The following is a 22,675-nucleotide window of genomic DNA, read 5'->3' as shown; positions in this document are numbered from 1 at the left end:
CTTGCCCCCGCGATACACATATGAGTCAGCCTCGCTCTGTCAGTGACTGTGTGTGTGTGGGCATGTAAATACAAAGTACATTACTGTGTTCCGACTTACGAACGAGTCTCCGGACGGAATTGTGTTCGGAAGTCGAGGACTGCCCGTGTTTTTTTAGTTTTCGTCTCGACGGAACTAAAACGGCTCGCAGCGCAGCCTCTTCCCGCCTGTGATGTTGGGACCAGACCCACTGGTGATGATGCCCTCTCCCAGTGGAGCCCCCCCCCTCTCCTTTCTAGAGATATTGCGGTCGTTAACCTCTCTGCGAAATATTGCGTGCGTTTTATAAATTGCATTCTCGTTATTATTATTGTTGTTGTTCTCGACGAGACCTATGAGTATTGAGATGTGAGAAATGTAGACGGAAAGAGAGATGAAGTGAGATTCGATTTGCAGACAAGATCGAGATGGATAGATTGATTTATCTTTTGTTATGATCAATTGGCTTGTTATGTTTATTATAATGTGATTTCGGCTGTTATTTGATCTACTCACCTCCGATTAGCACGGTTGGCTTCGTACAGTTCTGCGAACGAAGTTCAACATGCTGTACATAAATACTCCGATTATTATTTTCATGAAACCATGGCCCCTTGAGCTGCATGGGGCTCTTGGTGAGCACCGACATTGGACGCACCCCTTTCCTCGACGGACGAACGGACGGATGTGACCGCAAGGATGCGTCGTCACGTGTTTGTATTTATGTGTGTGTATGTATGTGTATTTGTGTGTATGTATGTGTGTGCGCGAGCAGGAAACAGTTACCAGGAGATCACGATCCACCTGCGGAGGCAGGAGGCCGGGTTTGGCTTCCGGATACTCGGAGGAGAGGAGCTTGGTCAGCCGGTACGTGTCGCGGGGTTTTAAGCGTTTTTGCAATGTTTGTTTTGTGCCGACCTGAACCGCCTGGTGCTGACCTTCCACCCCCCGCGCCCCCCCCTGCCGATTTGGTCATAGGATATACATTTTTTTTATTAAACTCATTTCATAAGCCCATGGTCTACCTTTTAAAAAATATGGAACCGTCAACCCTTGCACCCATTCAAGGGAAGTGTGGACAGTTGAGGAGCAGCGTGGGAGGCAGACGGGTATGGATTTACAAGCCTGTGCATTTTCCCGGCAACCACAAATCAATGAGAGCTTTTATTTACAGTCGTGTAAGAACCCATTAAGACAACAGGTCTCTCTCAATCAAACGGTTTTTAAGAGGCCATCATGCCCAATGCCTTTGACACGACCACTTTTCACTATCACCCCCCTGGATATCTCTGCTCTTTCATGGTTCATACCTGACCTTGAAGAGAACTGTGCTCACGGTATAACCACCTTCTGGTCATCGTTCCCTTTGTCACGAACCTATGAGCTCCACTCTAATGCCTGTCTCGGTAACCTGACTATACCTCCCCCCCCTAGGCCCCCCTAATTATTCACGCACTAACGGGTGCACAAGTGCGCCGTGCCCTGTTGTCTTGCAACAATCTTAGTCAAATGATCTTCAAACCGATTTAATCGCAGGGCTGCCATTTGGCCAATGTGAGTAATAAAAACAAGTGAATTCTTTTTTTTATATTCACTGACTGTTATCCTGACTGAGACGGTAAACTCTTGAGAACTCAGTTTAACCCTTTCGTATCAATCTATGTGGAACTTATTTTGCACTGTACATAGCCGAGCCTGCTGATTGGAGGTGTGGGGGAAGGACAACAAACTAAACATAAAAAACAGTTTGGAAAATTAGATTTGCTCTTTGCCTACGTATTGTGTGAAAAAAGTTAAACGTACATACTTAACGAATCAAATCTTTAAACAAAATGCTTAACGAATATAACTCTTGACAAATAAAATCCTTAGTAAATAAAATGGAAAAATTGTTTAAAAGGCAGATAAGCTACACAGATGGGTGCAAACAAATAGAGAGAGTCCCCAACATTCTGGGAAAGATGGGTTCCATAGATGGGGAGGAGGAGGCCCATTAGCCACACGGTCAGTCCCAGGCACACCACATGTCCCTGGGTTCTGTGGAGGAAATCTGCGTCACGGGTGAGAACCTCCATGCCCTCTGACCCCCCCCCCCCGCCATGGGCCATGGGCCGCACCCGCTCGGCAACCCGTCCGTCCTCAGATCCGCATCGGAGCCATCGTGCCGGGCGGCTCGGCCGACCTGGACGGCCGCATGCGCTCGGGCGACGAGCTGGTGTCTGTTGACGGGATCCCCGTGTCGGGGAAGTCTCACCGCAGCGTCATCGGCCTCATGCAGCAGGCGGCACGCAACGGGCTCGTGGCACTCACCATCCACCGGCCAACCCTTTCCGGTGAGCCGACGCCGCCACTACCGCCGCCAGCACCGTCACCGCCAGCGCGATGTTAACCCTTTCCCGTTCTAAAGACGTACATTTACGTCTTCCCTTTTTTTCGGACGTAAAAGGCCATGTGGGAGGGTGTGTGGCACAGTTTGGCGCCAGCTATTGTACAGTGAGTGCGGTTATGTCGCTGCAGTTCTCTGCGGATGAGTACAGTACAGTGTCTTTAAAAACAGCGGCACTACGCCTCTATAAATAAAATTAACGCGAACCCGCTTGCGCGCTCCGAGATTAAGCGGAAACGGGACCCATCCTGCAACTTGCAGTCATCTCGGAACGAGAAAGGGTTAATTTCATTAAGGAAATTAGTGACGGCAATATTCGTCAACCGTGTGTTGCTTTAATGTTGGTCGACGATAACCGTGAGTGCATGGAAATCCACGAAGCGTGACGATGACTACGACTACTGCCCACCAGACTAATGGGTCTCAGTGAACACGGAGACTAAGATGTTTTTATAAATGTGATTAGAGGCTGCCCGTGCACTAAAGAAGACTAAAAATGCTAATTGGGGGATAGGAATTGTGCATCTTTCACACCAAAGTTTTGTAATTAAAAAAGCAAGAATGATTTTGCTGATGAGACATTGAATGTAGATACCCATTCTGAGTTTGGTTTATTGACCCAGTACGCTCTCCCAGAAGGCCATGTGGCTTGATGGGATGTTTACAAAAAATATTTAAATGTTTGATGTGCAGGGAGAAATTTGCGAATGAGGCATATTTTCCCACCCATTTATTTAATAACAACCGATTGCATTGACCGCTGTCGCCGTCGACATCGTGACCTCAACTGTGTGACCTCTCAGCCGGCGCCCAGGGCGACGGGCGAGGAGGGGACGGGGTGCAGCGCGGGCCCCCCTGGAGGGAGCAGGCCTCGTACCCCGAGGCCTCGGCAGGCCGTCCATCCCCCGAGCACTACCCGGGTCCCGCCACGCGACGGGCCTTCACGCCGCCGCCGGGGGCCGACGACGCTTCCGGCGGGCACGCGCAGCCGTACGACGTGGTGATCCAGCGGCAGGAGAACGAAGGCTTCGGTTTCATCATCATCTCGTCCGTGAGCCGGCCTGACGGCGGCGCCAGCATCGGTGAGAGCACGAGCGTTTAAAAGGAAAAAAAAGTTGTAGGAGCGTGAGCGCCAAAAAATTGGCCACCTTCGTTCGCCTCAAGCCCTCACGCAGTCGCCCACGCTGTGTCGACGACTTGGAAACCAGCTCGGGTCCCACCAGTTCCCAAACAGGGCAATCCATCCCCTATGAATAACTATTGAGTTTGGATTACGGTGATCGAATCTGCCTCTTGTTCCTGCACCTCCTCTTCCTCCTCCCTCCTCCCCTCCCTCCTCAACCGCTCCCCCTGCCCCCCCACCCCCTGCCGAGCCCAGGTCACATCATCGAGGGGAGCCCTGCTGAGCGTGGGCGGAGGCTCAAAGTTGGGGACCGCGTGGTGGCGCTCAACGGGCGCTCCATCGTGGGGATGCCCCACGCCGACATCGTCACCTTCATCCGCGACTCGGGGCTGCGCATCACCCTCTCCGTGCTCCCCGCGCAAGGTGCCCCCCCCCCCCACTCACTTAAATCCGCCCTAAGCTGTATGTCCCCCCAGCAGTTTAAGTGCTATTATTTTCAGCGCTGAGAGTTTAGAAGTTACAATGTTGAGATTGGTTCATTTTGAAATAGGAAAGAGCCAAAGAGCTGGAGTTGTTTTTTGTTGTTGTTTACAGTATTGTAACCCAAGTCTATTATTCATCGGCAGTTTTTGTTTGAATGGTTTTTTTTGTTGAATCCCCGGTTGTTGACCTAATTTAGACCTTTATTTTCGACTTATTTAAATTGGTACGCCGAGAGTCGTAATAATGAATGCCGATTCCATTTATTTCAGATGCCAATGTCTCCCCCTCTTTGAGTGGTTCCTCCAAGCCCAATCTGGCGTCTACATCGCCTGCCCTCCTGCTCGCTAACCGGTGAGACCTCCCAACTTCACACGTTCAGTCTACGGGTAATTCCTCGTTGAACACGGCAGATGCCTTCCTAAAAAGTGCCGCGTAAAGCGAGGAATTACTTGCATGTACCGTTACAGGGCGTGACTTAATAAATAAAAACAATGCAAATTTGAACCACGTTTTGCGCTATAAAATTAGCCTGCATTCGTCCCATGGCGGAATAGAGATGATGATACGCCACGTACTGTATCATTCCGCGTACTGTATCATTCCACGTACTGTATCATTCCGCGTACTGTATCGTACCGCTCAGCCGCACGGCTCAAGAAATGAGTTCGTTGTCGACTGCTCAGAAACCGCATTCTATAATGGTGCAGTTCTACATTGAAACAGATGCGTTCCGCGCGTGAAAAGTGTTCCCAGATAGAACAACCGCGTTATCACGAAAACGCGGCTCGTGGACAATTGCCAGGCTGCGGTGAGGGTCGCATAGGGCCACCTTTGTGTGTGTTGTGTGGTGCCTCGTTAATCCAGATAGTAATAGTCATTCAGTGACAGATGAGGTGAGATTCTTGTACAAAGCAGATGAATGGTTTTACTTGGGCCAAGAATATCGTTCCTAAGTGATGAAATGCTGTCTTTCACCTCATGGTTAATTGTCTCATTACCCATAATCCACCTAGACAGCTCATGATGATTTATAAAAAATATAATTGAATATAAAATGGTAAGTACTTAAACTAAACTATTTTTTATTTTGCCAGGCGACCTGGGCACAACTGATAGCTCAAGGAAGTGGCTTATTATGTGGGCATTTTTAGCAGCCAAATATTCTAAACGCATGTTTCTCATGGTTGAGGGAAAAATCGGAGGACCCGAAAAAAATTCCACACGACCACGGGGAGAGAGACACTGCAAACTCCAAATATACAGCAGGTGTCAGGGGTGGGATCGAACCCACGACCTCCTGCATACCAGGCAAGGGAGTTAACATCTCGCCACCGTGGCGTTTAGTGTTACTAATTGTCATGATTTATAATACATTTTCAGGGCTGCAAAGGCATCCTTCTGAGCCCACACATGCACTGAGAAAACCGTTGAGAGTAATACCCATCAGACAGGATAAAGTAGTACCTCAAGCTTCGTCATGTGATGGAAAGCCTCTTCATCAGTCTAATCGATCAGTGGGCAGAGATCTGCCGGTGATTTAGAAACTTGGAAGAGTTGAGGAAGCTAAATAGCAACGGAAATCCATCTTGAATTTAGTGCGACGTGTAATTACGACAACTTTGGCGTACGTGCACAATCCACTGCTGGATGAGGGTCTCCTTTCCCTGTGCAGATAGTGGGCATTATTTGACCATACTTCACCACACTGGTCCGTGCGTGTTGGTGCAGGTGAATAACATGAATGTGGGGCATAGAATTACAGTCCAACAATGGAGGTTCATCTACCGCCTTCTGATGCTGCCTACATTGTCGCCCTGTGACAGCCGATAACACCTCATGGTGGCTATGCGAGCAAATATCTAGGCCCCTAACCCTGCTTCACTTCTGAGGGTAGGTGCTGACCGGGTAGTTTGGTCACAGCTAGTGGGTGTGTGTGTACATATATATTGTTACGTGTGCGTGTATATGTAGCTGTGTGTGTGCGCGCGTATATGTAGCTGTGTGTGTGTGTACATATATATTGTTACGTGTGTGCGCGTGTATATGTAGCTGTGTGTGTGCGCGTGTATATGTAGCTGTGTGTGTGTGTACATATATATTGTTACGTGTGTGCGCGTGTATATGTAGCTGTGTGTGTGCGCGTGTATATGTAGCTGTGTGTGTGTGTACATATATATTGTTACGTGTGTGCGCGTGTATATGTAGCTGTGTGTGTGCGCGCGTATATGTAGCTGTGTGTGTGTGTACATATATATTGTTACGTGTGTGCGCGTGTATATGTAGCTGTGTGTGTGCGCGCGTATATGTAGCTGTGTGTGTGTGTGTACATATATATTGTTACGTGTGTGCGCGTGTATATGTAGCTGTGTGTGTGCGCGCGCTTATGCATTTTGACAAATGCATCTCCGTGTGGAAATTACAGATCGGAAACCCGGCCAAGACAGGACACAAGACTCCCATCTATCACATCTACCTCGGTACTGACATTCATTCCTTCGGTCGCATCCCTTTATCCTTCAACATTATTTAATTTGATTATGGCCACATTGATACATTACTGTCATGTGTTTTTTGTTTGTTTTAAGCCAGATGTCACCCTGGCGACACTACCCAACTCATCACCAGTGCTTGCTAATAGCACTTGCCCCGAACATTCTACAGAGGCTACACGGGGGGAAAACTAAAATAACCTATTTGTATTTCACCAGATAAGGCCCACTGAGATGTATAGATCTTTTTTTCAGAAGCGACCTGGCCGCAAATCATAGCTCAACCAAGTGGCTTATCACGTGGAAATGTATTGCAGCCACGTACTCAAAACGCACGTTGATTTTAAATGTCGAGGGAAAAATCGTAAGACCCAGAGAATAATCCACGCGACAGCCCAGAAAACATGCAAACTCGAAATATACAGCAGCAGTTGTCGGGGTCGGGATCGAACCCACGACCTGCTGTATACCAGGCGAGGTAGTTAACAATCTCGCCACTGCGGCACCTCAATCTTTGTCTTTGCTCGCAGGACGGCGAGTACTTTGTGGCAGAGCTGGAGAGAGGCAACACAGGATTTGGCTTCAGTATCCGCGGCGGGAAGGAGTACAGCATGGACCTGTTCATCCTGCGCGTGGCCGAAGAGGGCCCTGCCATCAGGCAGAGCCGCATGAGGGTAAAGCCCGCGTTTGTGCAGCCAGCAGGCAAAAAGTGGTGCTGGCTCCATGCTCAGATCGAGACGGGCGCAAGTGCCGGAAACTTGAACTGAATATAGCATTGGTAAAATTGCGTTTAAGGCTATAGATTGGGATATTTGTCTTGCGTGCGTGTGTGCGTGCGCGACCATAGGTGGGAGACCAGATCATGGAGATCAACGGGGAGAGCACGCGCGACATGATGCACGCTCGCGCCATCGAGCTCATCAAGAGCGGGGGCCGAAGGGCACGGCTCCTGCTGAAGCGTGGCACGGGCCAAGTGCCAGACTGCGGTGAGGGTCGCGTGGGGCGCTTGCCTTTGCCAAAAATTTTTCCCACCCTCGCCGCCGATGCCGTGTAAAAAAATGACTCGATCGCAATCAACGCGCAGTAATCTCCACCCCCCTGCTGGCAGGCACTTTTGCAGGCTGGTGTTTAAATCGTCTTATGCCGCACAGGGACAATGGTGCCTGCCATTAGGCTAAAAAAAAACTCTGCTCTGAAACGTTCCGTTACTTTATGGACGGAGTAATATGAACACGCGTAGCATTGTGTTATGATCTTAGTCTGTGCCTCCACTCCATTCAACGTAGAAGCTTTCAGAACAAATAAGACATTTTCATACAAAGATGCGTTACGATGGTGGATTGTTATGGGGGCTCCGTTGTGGGCAGTGCAGCAAAACACATAGTTGCGCGTTACTTCCATGCCTCCGCCTCTATGCTGCCCCCAGTCTTCAACAACTTCCACCAACTCAACCAGCGTGGTGAAGTATGGTCTAATAACGCCGCACGACCCGCACAGCGTGGCAAGGCCCTCGTCCAGCAGTGGATTGACAAAGCGGCCGTTTATGTAAACACGTTGGATTGCAATCACAAATGTAATAGAACACAAAGTTCCGTTGTGCTATATATAAATAACGTAGCCTTTTTGTCCTTCAGCCTGTTTATACACGTAGGTTGAACTTTTTTTCGCACCGTACATAGCCAGCCGTGCTAATCGGGAGTTAGCAACGGTTGACTACGTACAGATCGAATGCTTTTGAAAAACATTGCCCGAGAAGGCCGCTATAGGCTGATGGACCAAAGTGGAGTTTTTATTTATGCGTGGCGAAACAGACGCCTGGTACGTCTTTTAATGTTTCATATCCTCTCCCTGCTGTGACTCCTCCTCCTGTTCTCTCCTTACACTGTCCTGTTCTATCTTCTTGGTTCTTTCGGTAAAGTTACGTGACTTTACCGAAAGAACCAAAAAGATGAATCCCTGCAGTCACGAAAGCTGTCAATCGAAATTTAACTGTCCTGTTCTACTCTACAGCTGACGATCATTTGTTTACCCTCTTCCCAATAACCTGTCGATTTTTAAACCGTCGGCACTGACATTGCTTGCTTGGCTATTTCCCGAAGGCTAATTGGAGCGACGGGCTATGGTCCCTCGAGCTGCCCAATGTAAAATCGCCGGGTCTCCAGTTGCAAGCAGGAGTAATCGCTCCGCTTGCGTGTGATGGCATACGTGGTTAATGTACTGCAATACGAATCCAGTGACCCGAGTTCGTTTCCCAGTCACGGATAACATCAATGGCGAATACTATATAAAACCAACATCACAGTTACCAACTCCCACTGACACGGTGTGGTGAAGTATGGTCAACCAACATCCATGACCGATATGGCATGGGGCAGCCTGCATCCAGCAGTAGATTCACGAAGTGGTGTGAGCTATTTATTTTTATTTAAATTTATAATTTAAAGAAGTGCGCATTTTCTGATCTTCAGTGGGGATTATTTGTTGGAATAATAAGTGTTGCCATATTCGTCGGATTATAAGCATGTTTTCTTGTCTGTGACTTTATTTCGCAGCACTTTTGCGCAAATATCACGCTCTCACCACTCTATTCGTGACTGCTTTATCACGCATATGCCTCTCCATGATGCTAACCGCTAACTCACCGCGCACGTTCGTATGCTGTTCATCATTTTAACTGCGGTGGCCTCAAGTTCGCTTTAATCCGAGCTAAATTTCTCATGCCATTTATTCCGGAACGCACTGGAAGGCTATCATGGGGTATGGATTATTGCCGTAAGGCACTAGCACCAGAGCACAGGGTATGCCTATCCATAATAATAATAATCCTATGTTAATGGCAAGATGGATGTGGCATGCCAACTAAAACTGTTTCTGGCTGAAGTTGAGCACTGGATTTAATAATGAATGTTTTAATGTTTCAGCCAAGAACAGACATTAACAAAATATTTACTTTAGTTCGAGATGCAGTACAAACTGTAATGATCCCTGATGTTTTAGCCGCGGAGTACTCGCACGTCAAGAATATTAATGCAGAGCAAACGTCGGGTGGTCCTGGATGATTGGGCTTTAAAATCAGGACCTGATCAGAGGAAGTCTTTATCAGTCTCGGGGTTTTCATTTTATCTCCAAAATAAATGTAGAGGTGTAATAATTATTATTTCTGTTTTATGAGGAAGGGGGACAACCCCAAAAACTGTTCGATGTAAATTTCCAGGACACAAAGCCTTGGGCCACAATCACGCAAGACTATGGCAAAGGCCCTACATTGCACAGACGAATATAGTCTACCAGTAGGAGGCAATATTTATTTGTGGTATTACCAAATTAACGAACGTAACCGCAGCAATCGTTTTCTTGGGCTGCGTCTTTAATGCATGAATAAATACGTTTTGGTTTACCGTTGAAGTCTCGGTGGCCCTGCGGATTAATGACACTTGCATGGTTTTAATTTCTTCACCTAAAACTAACAATTCTCTTCTTGTTTTCAGGAAACCTTTTAGGAATGTGACATCACTAGTGAAAGGTAAAACATTAAGCCATTCTATTTTGTTTTGTTTTAACCTCCCTGCTTCTGTTTTGTGTGTTACTCGGAACCAATGCTGGCTTTTCCCAACGTGCAATCTGGCTTCACTTTTCAATTGACCCGAGCGATGGTGTAAAAAGTCGGATGCTGCCACAGCAGTGTAACGGTCGGCACAATTGGACCTGCAATCCAGAGGTTGCCGGTTGGGTTTCACCTCCCGGTGTGCCGCAGTTGAAACGACAGCGATGCAAGTTTTCTAAATCGCACCCTCCTCCGCAACCACCGCCACAAACAACAGTGTAAAATGGGTTCACCACAGTCGATCGGCGCCTGTGGTCGTGGAAAATGTGGGGTACTCCCACCTCTACCAAGGTGTCTGGCCTGCGTGGAAGAGTAGGCCAAAATAACCCCGTGACGGAGGCTCCTCTGGAGCGCCCTCGAGTGGGATCCCCTTCGGCCAGCAGTGATGTGGGTGAGCACTTGCAGGGGCTGCACCTGTACCTGTTCACCCTTTGTAGTTTGATATCAACCAACAGGAATGAACTACAGGGAACGATTTAAGGGGTTCATAGAGATGGCTGCACAGTTGGGCTCAAGACAAATACGAGCAAAGCAAAAGTCGTGTAAAGCAAGTGGGATAAGATTTTTTTTTTTTTCGATGAACACAGTTGGAAACATTTTTTAAAATATATATTCCTAGGGAAACTTTCGAAGGCGACTTGAGATCAAAATGATACAATGGTGGCGAACAAGAGCAGGAAGGAGCACTCCGGAGAGCTGATTTAGTTTTTTTTGTATCATGATAAGCAACATACCCACTTGTCTAATAATGAAATTTGCAATCCGAGACAGACAGAGGAACGCGTGGTTTGCGGGGGGGGGGTGGACACGATTTAGACATCATACACATGATGGCTGTTAAAGAAATAGTGGCAACTGGCCTTGTGCAGTACACTGCTGGAACAGATGACCGTTGGATGAGACTGGTAAAGGAATGGCAGCCAAAGCAGACATCCAATAGTACCTCCTATTAGCACAGTTGGCTATGTACGGTGCGAAAGAAGTTCAGAATATATACAGACCTGTCGTAGAGACGGCAATCACGTGCATGAGAGGAAATGGATTGTGGTATCACAGCACCATTCTGGATCGCAATGGCATGTGGAGGCCTTCATCCAGCAGTGGATTAATCATGGCTGAAGATGATTATTAGGCATACATTACCTTTTAGGCTTATGGAACAAATGAGACAGAACAAAAGAGAGATACTTTGCCAAAAACACGCTCGGAACAAGATGTAAAAAGGAATAACATTTGTATTGAATCTCGACCATGGATTTTGGCAGGCGTGTGATGCATCACGCGTGCAATGATTGGTTTGCCACCCACACGTTTAGTTCGAGACAGTGTGTGCCACCTTCTGGGGACATTCAGGAGGATTTACAGCCACCACCTTCGCTCGTGCGTGGAGGCGGCCTTTTGACACCAATTTTCAACAGGAGAGACATCCCTTGAAGGATGCTTGCGAAAATCCACATACGATGACGCACACAATTATACAGCTGTGGCAGCACAACTTGTTTGTTCACGGTGGCTTCCGGGCCTGGCGTATTCTCTGACCCGTTGTGCTTAGGAGACGTCCCTTTGCGATGCCGCCCGCCTCTGCCGTCACGCTGGTTCTGGCCAAAAATCCAAATCGTTTTCCGACCGAACGTGACGTTAAGGACCACTCCGAGAAATGACATTGCTTGGTTACAATTAGCTGGCACTGCCAGCAGTTGGAGGGTGGGGGGGGGTTAGCCTATGGCTTGGCGTGTGTTTAACCGCTTCCACTTGGCTTTCTCCCTCGCTCCCTGAGAGAAACCCAAGCTCGCAAGGGAGGCGGGAGTTGAAGGTTAAATTAAATGGCACTCCGCTAATGTATTGCTTGCTACAAACTTTTAAACAAGCGCGGCCGGCGCAGAAGCTACGCGCGCTGCCGTATTCTCAATGCATTATTCCAACAGTTGCTGCTGTCGGTGATCGATATCGCTTACAGCGCAAGGCGGTCGTTGTTCTCGATGAGTGCGTGAGTGACCGATGTCAATTCTAACGCTGTCGCAGGAAGTGCTCGCAAGCTGAAATGTAGCACGGCTCTTTAAACCTGAGTATTACAAAAATCTGAAAAAAACCAACACGTGAAAGTTCGATGCCCTGAAAAATGTACAGCCCGGAGGTCGATTGGTTTTACTCAACCGAAATGTTTTAATTGGTTTAAGTCTCATGCTAAAAACACACATACAAGTCCTGCATTCTCGATAAACCAATTTTAATTGATCGTTGGTGCCTGACACTAAAGCCGATAGAAAACAAGCATCGCTCACTACCGGCCACGAGTTTATATATATCTCGCATTTTTCAAGTATTTAATGGATTTGATTTTGCAAACTTCAGAGAGTCCGCTTCAATCGACGAGCCATCGTTATCTGCCAAGTGTTGCTGTCATCATACGCTGTGTTGTCTATAGCTGGCACGAATAATCCAAGAGGTCGAGCGATGGACAAAAAAAAATTGTAATCGGCCATCGTGCTGACGATGACATCTCTAAAATAATCTGATGTCATGGCGGCTTGAGTATTGCGAATTGTTAACTAGCTCGTCTGGTATGCAAGAGGTCGTGGGTTCAATCCTGACCCTAATGCCTTTTTTTTGGAGTTTGCATGTCTCTTTCCTTGTGGTTGTGTGGATTTTTCTCCGGTTCCCCTCCACATTTTGAATCAACACTCGTTTAGAGTATTTGGCTGCACTAAATTTCCACGCGATAAGCCACTTTGAGCTATCATCTGTGGCCAGGTCACTTCTGAAAAAGAGCTATATAGCTCAGTGGGCCTTACCTGGTAAAATGAACAAACATTTGAGTTTCTGTTTAGTTTATTCGCCCGCATCTTTGCCGATTCTGCCGCAGATGCCTCCGAGGGAGCGCCAAGAACGTGGGACAGGGACTTGTGCCTCCTCCCCTCCTCCCCGTTCGACCGGCGCGATCGCCTGGGCCAGGGAATGACGACGGAGTCGCGCGGCGGCCGAGCCGGCTCCGTCCGAGCCCAGCCCTCGACCCCATGCGCTCCCCCCGGAGAGCTCGCGTCCCGGCGGCGACGGCGGGCGGACTCGCTGCCCCGTGCCAGCACGGGACCCCCGGGACCCTGGAGGGTGCCGGCACTGAGCAGAGTTGCCGTTGTCAAGTAGCCGGCCACCGCGGCGGTGACGCCGGGATACGGACCCGGCCAACTCTGGCCTCCTGAGCTAACACAGCCTCTGATACCCCCTTTTCCACTGGCACACCTGAGCGAAGCCAGCACGGGGGCCCTCACAGTAACAGGTGGTTTTCCACTGGCTATTTGCTGCGCCGAGCCAGAACCAAACTGTGGTCTTGGGGCCAAGCAGGACCAGGGGTGGGGATAATTATACTTTCGTTGTGTGTCATGTCGGTCGCTACGCCGAGAACACGGCATCGCCATGTCCATCTGTGTACACCTCGACTCGTCCATTGTGGTTGTGACATCTGTGGCTCGGCTCGGCTCTGCTTTTGCAGTGGAAAAATAACCCGTCGCCTCCTGAGCCGCCGCCGGGCTGGCTCGGCATGGCCCCAGCACGGCCCCGGCACGGCTCTGTTGTGCCAGTGGAAAAGAGTTACAAGTTGTAACCGATGCTGGACGTAATAAGGTACCCCCTGTGCTGGTGTGCACGAGCTTTTTTTGCCTGCCCTCCGACAAATGAAGTGCCCCCCCCCACCAGATTGTGCGAGCCCCTCAACAAACGAAGTGGTACGGGCTCGCTTTCTCTTGTAACCTGCAAGCATCACCTCCATGCATCATGCGCTGCTACCTCTTTACGTGACCGCCACGGCCACCCGCTCTCCCTCCATGTGAAGTACCGTAATGCCCATTGTTATTATTATCATCATCATCCCTGTAGCCGCTGCATAGCCGCTGCGATGAGTCGGCGCGCGCCTCCGCGTTTCACGTTGTCCGCCCCTTGATGAAGCTCGCGGCAAATGAAATCCCTCGGCCGGCTTGCCGATTTTGCTTTCGTCGGCGAGCCCCGGTCCGCTCCTGTTGCACAATCTTCACACAAACTTTTACAGAGTCAGTTGTGCTGCAGCTGCAGCACTCCGTCGCCTTGCTCATGGGTGGGGGACGCCGACGATGTGCCGGGCGACGCCCATTAGCAGCCATGCGATGAGGGCTCCGTGCACGCTGGGCGCTCGGATGATTATTTTTGTTGTTCGCGTTCGTGCGAAAACAGCGACGCTCCGATTTTGAACCAAATTCTCGTAACCTGCACGGTCACTCCTCGCGTCTGGTGCAGTTTTGCCGGCATGAAACAGCGGCAGACCAAACGGGGGGCCCCCGTCATCGATGCGTTTGTAATCGCCCTCGCGTTGCTTTGACGCAGGAAAACTATCCCGAACGATTTTGGTTCGTGCGAGCAACGTGCCAAGAAGCGTTAATGCGAATGTCGAAGCCAGTTCTCGCCGTATTGGGCCACAGGGTCCGACCGGCAGTTGTGGCAGAGGAATAATAATGTTATCGGGCATCCGAGCGGTGCACAGCACGACTTGAGAATGCTAAGACATGCATGCAAAGCCCTCCCTGCGGGAGGAGGCTTGCAAAGTTTTAGGAATGGGGAGAAAGTCACAAAGTCACTATGACATCTCCAAAAATAGCTCTGTAGACGTCAGGGCGAGTGGTCTATCACATGGGCAAGCCACATTCAACTTAACACTGGCATTTATCTACATTTAGCCACGGGTCTTTTAAACATATATAAATTTTACTATCATTTTTTCGTTTGTCTTCTGAAATAATTATACGATAGCATTTAATTCTGCCACTTAATGGCTTGTATGATTTGTTTAATGCAGCTTACAGACTCCCTCAGTCTGATTATGTAATCTTTGGGAATATTTCGTGTGCACCGTTCACTACTGTAATTTGCTTAAACTTTTAGTTTTTGTATTTATTTTAAGTATACAGAAACATTCCTTGCACGCATTCACAAATATTATTTCCGTTTATAGCCACGAGTTCACCTTTTTACTGTAGACCATCGTAAAACAATGGACTTTTTTTTACATTGTATTTTTGTACTCGGAATATTGTTACAATCAACATTATTGAATTTCACATGAAAGTAAAAACCACTGGTTTGGTTCGTGGGTGAACGAAGAAGAAAATGGCATCAGATTTCAGTTTTTTTTTTCTAAAATTGCAGAATATTAGCCATTCTTTGCCCACAAAACATCAGCAGAAACTGCCTTTTCCACCAAAACGTGAATTAAGTCCCAAGTGTATTTTTCGAGTCAAAGCCGATTCCTGATCATCCATTTTTCAAGCGCGTGGATTTCAGATCTTCAGCCTTGCGGAGACCAATACCACTGAAAGTATTTTGTGGGCTTCAAAAAATGACAACCACTGTGAGTGTGTGTGTGTCTGCTAAACTTGAAAACGAAAAGTTTTCATCCTATTAATTGAAATCCGACTGATGAGATGTCAAATTGTTTGTGGGTCACATATATGATTATTCCAGATGTTTTGCAAACAAAAGTGATGTCACCCAATGCCACGATACCACGTGGTGGGAAAAAAAAACACGGATGTGGCATAAGAACAGTGACATCTTTTCCTGTGATGACATCCTTTTGGATCGATAGAGAAAAATACAATTCGAACCAATCCAACAAGTGTATCTAGGCCTGATTTTCGGATATTTCGGACCAATCTGGAAATTAGGGAAACATCCCTTGTTTTTATATATATATATTTATATTTGCTCATCTTGCCAAGTGCATATCATTTTTCACAATCGTGAACACGCAAGTGTGCTTGAGTGGCAGACTAATTGAGAACATTTTTATGTGTATGTCATGCAACTCTCAACTGCATTGATGCCCCACCTGAAGTCATAGTGAGGTAATCAAAGCTTTTAGACCAATCTAAATGCAATAATGAAATTGTTTAAAACTCTCTCCCGAACGCTCTGTCAAAGGTAGTCAGTCTGAATGGTTCAAACATTGAATTATGCGTGAGCTGAGGTACGTATGTATGTTGAACTTCTTTTGTGCCGTACGTAGCCAATCATGCTAATCAGAGCTGCGGGGGAAAACAACAAACTAAACAGAAAATAACTTGGAAAAAAATTCGTTTTCAATTTAAATGAGGTAGTTGATATGTCATCGCGGTTCTCCCACGCGCGTGCGCACACTGTCTTTGACGTCGCTTCACAGGAACAAAATCCAGTAGGCGTTAATGTCGTCAAACGTGGGGGGGCTACGCAATTCTTCCACCTCGGCCAATCCAACACGCAGATGACGGTTCATCATAAATTAGTGGGGTTTCTATAAACGGATCGCCTTGTACTAACACACGGGTGGAGCTACGCTCAAGCGCCACTCTGTTCACATTAGGACGGTTGTGAGCTCAAATGCCATTGGGGGTCCTACTCGAAGCATGATCCTTCTGAAGGCATTAGTGTACCACTTTGTGGAGAGTCAACATTGGTTTGCCCTATGCAGTTGCTAGCTCAGGACTGGCAGTGTAGATATAAGCCCCAACCTTTCTTCCTAGGAACCATGGAAATACTTTGGGCTCCTGCCCGGATTTGGGCCAAGTGGAAATATAGCCCCAAAATAACTCGCCTGTACTTTAGATAAAACCCACAGTACAAACGAATTAATCACACTCCCGAGGTCCACAGAGAACGGTTCATTAACCCACTTGTAATACTGTCATCTCCCGACCAAACATGCAGTCCAGTGGCTTTTGTGGAGTTTCACGGATAAACACATTGCAACAAAAAAAAACCTTAGCTTCCAGAGCACCATATTGCATTTGTGCGGCACCGGACGAGTTTTAAATCTTGCGCCAATAGAAACTTTTAGTGATGAGTTCATTTTCACCTGCCCCAACAGTTGTTGCCACGTGTCTGTGTGGGAGAGCTGTAAGTGACACGGCAGTTCGTTCTTGCTCCTGCAACTTCTGGGGCATGTTTATTTTTACTAATAATATTCATCGCAAATCATTTTTTGAGTTGCTGCAGATTTTCTAAGGAATTGATATTTGACTGCAATTGACAGAACAAATACATTTGCCTCCTAATTAGCGGTTTCACACAGCTCAAATGTTTACTGTTTAGAACCGTGTTAATGGAAAACTAGTTTGTGGGTAATAACCAGTGCTTGATTTTTGTCTTATGAATGGTCACTCATGATGGACATGGCGTGGGGAGACCTTCATCCAGCAGTGGATTGACGAAGGGCTGTCAGTTATATTTTTATGCATTTATCATTGTAATAAATGAGGGGTATGTGCATTATATCTGTTGATCTTGGGTAGGATAATTATTTTTTTGGGAATAATCATTATTACCATATTCTCCAAATTATAAGATGCTCTAAAAAGTAAAACTCACCCCAAACTTGGGCGTGTGAATCCAGTAGTGATACAAATCTGGTCTCGCACACACACGCCTACCTGATTATCAAAATTATGCATCCCACAAAATGTGCTTGAAAATATGGGGGCAATGAAGTGTCTTATATTCCAGACAATATGGTAATAATATCGTTCAGTGTGTCACTTGTGCCTGCCTGTCTGCTAATCTTTGCCTCAATGCGTCCCTATTGTTCTACATGTTCATAGGTGTGGATGTATTGAAAAGTGTGACCACTTTAAGTATTACTGATGCTATGAGCTTGAACAGAAGATGTTTAGTGAATACATTCACACATACTCGCTCAATATGAAATCTTTATCTCTCATTGCCCCAAATCGGCCAATTTATAATCTTACTTCTCTGCAGTACGTGGCAAAACACTGACCTGGTTCCAAATACTCACCATGACTGCTGTGTCATTGTACATTGCTTTGTAGATCTTTCAGAATCACAGTTGATGCTACGTAGACAAAGGAAAGATAGTGTCCAGAAGTGTGGAGTGTTTCCACTAACAATAATAAATTAAAATATTCCAAAAAAGTGAAAAGTTACCTTTGAATATCAAATAGTTTTCACAAGGCATTCAAACGTTGTATAATTTGCACACTCATTTTATGCACCGACTTGTATTGGTTTATGTTAAGTAATCCCAATAGATATTTTAATGTTATCCCATTCTCAATCCCTTTTTTGTCTGTTCTTTAGCATGTAGTTTTGTACACGGATGTCAGCCTATTAAGCTGTACCTGTTCATGATATACATACAATCTCATGCCAAAGTTTACATGAATAGACGTCATGTGCCGACTTGTAATACCGGGGCAATCAAGAACTGCTACTCATTAATCTATGGAAGAAGCTGGGATGTTGGACCTATAATTAATCAATACATTTTTTAGGTCTAAATAATGACGGTGGTAAGCACACTTCAGATGGGACTGTCTTGTTAAAAAAAAAAAAGTGTGAATGCAAACGATGCTGCCCAGAGCTTTCTGGGTACCAGGATTGGAGGCCAGGGGAATGACGCTCCTATTCATTAGTGACAAAGAAAGAGGCCTCTTGTGAATAAACAAAAAATATATATATATTTTACAAGGTAAGGCCCACTAAGCCCATAGCTCTTTTTAAGAAGCGACCTGGCCACAAATGATAGCTTAACGAAGTGGCTTATGTGCGAATTTATAGCAGCCAACTGCTCAAAACCGCATGTTTCTAAATATGGAGGAATAAAATAAACCGGAGGACCCGGAGAAAAATCGAATCTACAACCTCCTGCTTACCAGGCGAGGGAGTTAACATCTTGCCACTGTGGCACCCCAGGGCAAAGTGCCCATTCTCCTCCCCTAGGTGGCCCTGCATGTCAATACCTGAGGTTTTTAGGTTTCATTTTCCAACACTTTGCACAGACCACCGCCTCAAAATAACTAAAACAGTTGAGCTGCTGGTCTGGATAAGCCTGTGAGAGCGTTTTGGTCATGCAATGCTGCACAACTTTGTATGTTGTTAAATATGCTAGCTTCTAGCCTGCATTGATTTTTCTTTTGTGATGTTTTTTTTTGTCATTTACAGATTTGGCTTATAGTATAACCAATTACAATTACATGACGTGTATTTAACAACCCTCTATTTGAACCTGCCAAGGAAAATGACCACATTCAACATTTAAACAAATTGTCAGGGATGTCGCCAAATTTGTTAGCGCTTTACACGCGCGCGCATGACGTTGAGCAAAAGTGTGCACGTGCACACGAGCTCAAAGTAAAAGCGCAGCCTTAAAATGTCTTTCGATTTAAAGCTTTTGTGACTGCAGGGATTCATCTTCTTGGTTCTTTCGGTAAAGTCACGTGACTTTACCGAAAGAACCAAGAAGGTTAAAATGTCTTGCTCACGTCACTGTTGGCACAATGGCCTCCAGTAGAGGGAGTTCTAGAGAGCCCATCTAGCGGGAATTTTGACCTACTCTTACACACTGGCCCCTGTTCTTGGAAGAGGTGCGAGTAGCCACGCTTTTTACCCAAGGTCGCAGTTGGAATATGTGCTCGCTGTGTTTTAACGCCCGCACGCAAAGTGCCATTGTCCCCTAACCTTCTAAAAGGCTCCGCTTGAGTTTTCTAAGTGGGTCCTGTGAAACGTCCAACGGTGAAAGCCTCTGTGCGGTTTGTATTGTCTGGAGAATGTACTCAATATTGAGCATCAGAAGCTACCCTGTTCCATTTACATGGGTTTTATTTCATGATCCTCGTGTTGTGCGCACTATAAATGTGGGCCAGTGCAGGTTGCAAGTGTCCCATGAATAATTCATCTGCGCATAATTTCAACAGTCTGTCGTCTGCTATGATGGCAGTGTCACTGTGATGGCCTTTCGGTGGATTTGGTTATGGAGAAGGACCACTAGGGGCGCTGCAAACATTAAAAATGAAAAGGGACAAAAAAGTTGGGGTTTCTGTCCGATCTGTTTTAAACTTGTGCCGCGTGTTGTTTTGGCACGAGGCCTGATGTTATGCTCCACGTACCGGCAGCTTCCTCGGATTCCTGAAGAAGCTTCGAGCCCGCAAACACATCACAGGAGAAAATACGGCTCAACCTCGAAAACAAACACGGTGAAAAGTGAAAAGGCCACATTTGGTGGGGCAGAGCAGACTGGCCACTAGCCAACCAGCTCCTTAGCACTAGCCTCTACCCCTGACTGTGATCCCAAACCTAACCCTACACGTGGCTTGTCCCTCTGTTCACCTTTCACGTTTTGTCTTTACAACACCTGCTCCTTGGTGCGGTCAATGAAGCGGACTGTGTGGTCGTTGCCTCGTCGGTTGAATAATTGAACACCTTGTCATGTTTCTCTGGTCAGGTGTTCCTTTAAGGGTTGATTGTGCTTTGTTAGACCTTAATCAGACCCCACTTTCAGGATTGGTCAATGAGGAGGTTAATCTCTGGGTAAATAATTCATGGTTGAGTTGACCTTGGAAGAGGGCCCTCGTGGGATAGATTTGGATAACCAGACACTGAATTATGCCAGAGGACAGGGCATTGCTCCTGCTGTAGGTTTACAACTGGCAATACTTACTGGGGTTTTTTTTTTGCACAATTTTGGAGTCAACCAATGCAGGCCACTCTAAGGATTTTAATTATGAGAAACCCTCATGGCTGAGTCTCATGAAACCAATGTTATCAGTGGACTCACCAGTGACAACTGAAATAATTCGTCCATTGAGAAGCGTGCACACTGTACTGTAAAGAACGGCAAGATATTTCCCAATTTTAAATCGTGGAAGAGACTTAATGTGACAAACCCCCTAACTGACCATCTTCCTGAAGATGGTGGACAGCAGAGGTGACTGTCTCCTACCAATGCCGAGTATTATATTTCTGCTGCTGGTAAGCAAAGGGTACTGTTACAAACGTAGCACTGGTAAGTGTTTTATATGCTGTAATAATCTGACGTTTGAATCTTGCCCAGCACACTTTTAAATAAGACTGATTGTTTCCGTTTTTAAAGTGTATTTTAACCAGTGTCCTGGACAAATGCTTATGAATATAGTGTACATACATGACAATAATATACTGTATTGTAGTCAAGCTTTGCATGTGTACGTTAAATGTGGCGATTTAAAAGTGTATGTGTATATCTTTCTGTGTACACCAAAAATGAATTGTACAAAATGTCAAATCGTCCCAGTGTTTGCGTGTAATTTGCTGTTGCAAGATCGAGTGGGGACCTACGGTTTATTGGTACAACATTACAATGCACAATTCACAAGGGATGAATGTACACGTAGTACAGAATGTTTGTATATGTATGCGCTATGTACATTACCTAACAGAAGAAATTGGCTGTATTTTCGGATTTATATTTCGTGTTTCGGCATGTCCGACGTTTCGCTCGACATGTTTACATCTTCTTTAGGAACTGAAGACCGCTCCTGAAATGAAACAAGTTCCAGAAGAATCTCCCAAGCACATGGGGCGAAACGTCGGACATCGCACCGACCAACGTGCAGTGGCACAACCCCGAAAACGCTTCGGACAGTGACACAGCACAGGCGCAAAAACCTACACAGTAGGAAGGGGGAAAATACTTTCACATTTAAAAGAGAGCAATAACTATTTAAGACCATAGGATGACAAGAAACACCGAATATTCGTTTGGCGTCATCTTTTATACAGATGTGGCTTCGAAAATTTATGCAAATATATTTTGTCAACCCTCTGCTGGATGACAGCCTCCTCGTGCTGTGCGGATCATTGGGGTTATTTGGACATACTTCACCACGCTGGTCAGTGTGAGTTTTAACTGTCCATGTAACCCCACAGCTCCATGAGAACCTATTGGGCATGGTGATTACCAATCCAAAGACTACCCAGACTTAATCCTGCTTGGAAAAGTAATGTTTAAAAATGCTTAAATTGTGTTAAGTTTGCTGTCTTTCCCCCGCACCTCCGATTAGCATGGTTGGATACGTACGGTGCGAAAAAAGTTGTACCTACGTATCCCACTCCATCACTACCAACATTCCCAAATTGCACGTGGAACCTTGTAAATGCATAGGGTGCAGTAAATGAAAATGGAAAACTTTTTTTTTGTTACAAGAAGCGTGAGTGGTGATGTTTTGAATTGGAAAACCAGTGAATTTCAATTTTTTTGTTAAAATGTGTTCGGAATGGTTGCAAGTAAATATTGATTTGCTCAAATATATTTTGCCTTAAAATGGTCCCATCCCACCACGGGTTTGGCCGTTGCACATGATCTATCCACAGATATATACTTTGCTGATTTCTACATAATAAGACGGGCATAGATTAATATAAATTGGAGATAAATGTTATAAAGATCATGCAAGAAAGCAGAATAAACATGGACCAAGACTCGTGGCTACAAAGTCAGGTGAAGTGGATAAAATCGCAATATTTTGGACGTGTGACCAGCCTTCGCACCCGATGTAAAAAAACTGTGCTTATCGGAGGCGCAAATGGTGATGATGGAGAGAACACTTAAAGGTGCTAGGAGGAAGACCGTCAAGAATCGAACTTGGGACGGAATGGAAGCTATCTTTGGGTAGCTTCCAGTGAAGACAAGTGAAGAGAGCACTGCAAGGTGGTGGATAAAATAAGTACTACTTTGTGGGTAAGCCAACAATGGTTTTGAACTTTGAAAATGCTGACACCCACCCCCACCAGGAGTTCAT

The 22,675-nt window shown here is 46.3% G+C and overlaps 1 protein-coding gene across 4 annotated transcripts in view; it reads left to right on the top strand.

Moving 5' to 3' along the window:
- Window positions 1-13,067, top strand: part of LOC144945612 (membrane-associated guanylate kinase, WW and PDZ domain-containing protein 2-like) — a 127,810-nt gene extending 114,743 nt beyond the window's left edge. For all 4 annotated transcript variants that reach the window (XM_078874135.1, XM_078874137.1, XM_078874136.1 and 1 more), the window contains 10 exons: window positions 794-885; window positions 2,162-2,351; window positions 3,208-3,486; window positions 3,783-3,950; window positions 4,280-4,361; window positions 6,433-6,487; window positions 7,030-7,173; window positions 7,347-7,485; window positions 9,988-10,022; window positions 12,967-13,067. In XM_078874135.1, the coding sequence (XP_078730261.1) occupies window positions 794-885; window positions 2,162-2,351; window positions 3,208-3,486; window positions 3,783-3,950; window positions 4,280-4,361; window positions 6,433-6,487; window positions 7,030-7,173; window positions 7,347-7,485; window positions 9,988-10,007 (1,169 nt within the window). In that variant the 3' untranslated portion in view covers window positions 10,008-10,022; window positions 12,967-13,067. The remainder of the gene's footprint in view (window positions 1-793; window positions 886-2,161; window positions 2,352-3,207; window positions 3,487-3,782; window positions 3,951-4,279; window positions 4,362-6,432; window positions 6,488-7,029; window positions 7,174-7,346; window positions 7,486-9,987; window positions 10,023-12,966) is intronic.
- The last annotated feature ends 9,608 nt before the right edge of the window (window positions 13,068-22,675 follow it).

Source organism: Lampetra fluviatilis, chromosome 38 (genome assembly GCF_964198595.1).
Source record: "Lampetra fluviatilis chromosome 38, kcLamFluv1.1, whole genome shotgun sequence".
Taxonomy (NCBI): domain Eukaryota; kingdom Metazoa; phylum Chordata; class Hyperoartia; order Petromyzontiformes; family Petromyzontidae; genus Lampetra; species Lampetra fluviatilis.
Note: the sequence above shows the minus strand (reverse complement) of the source record. Positions and strands in the feature narration are given on the sequence as shown.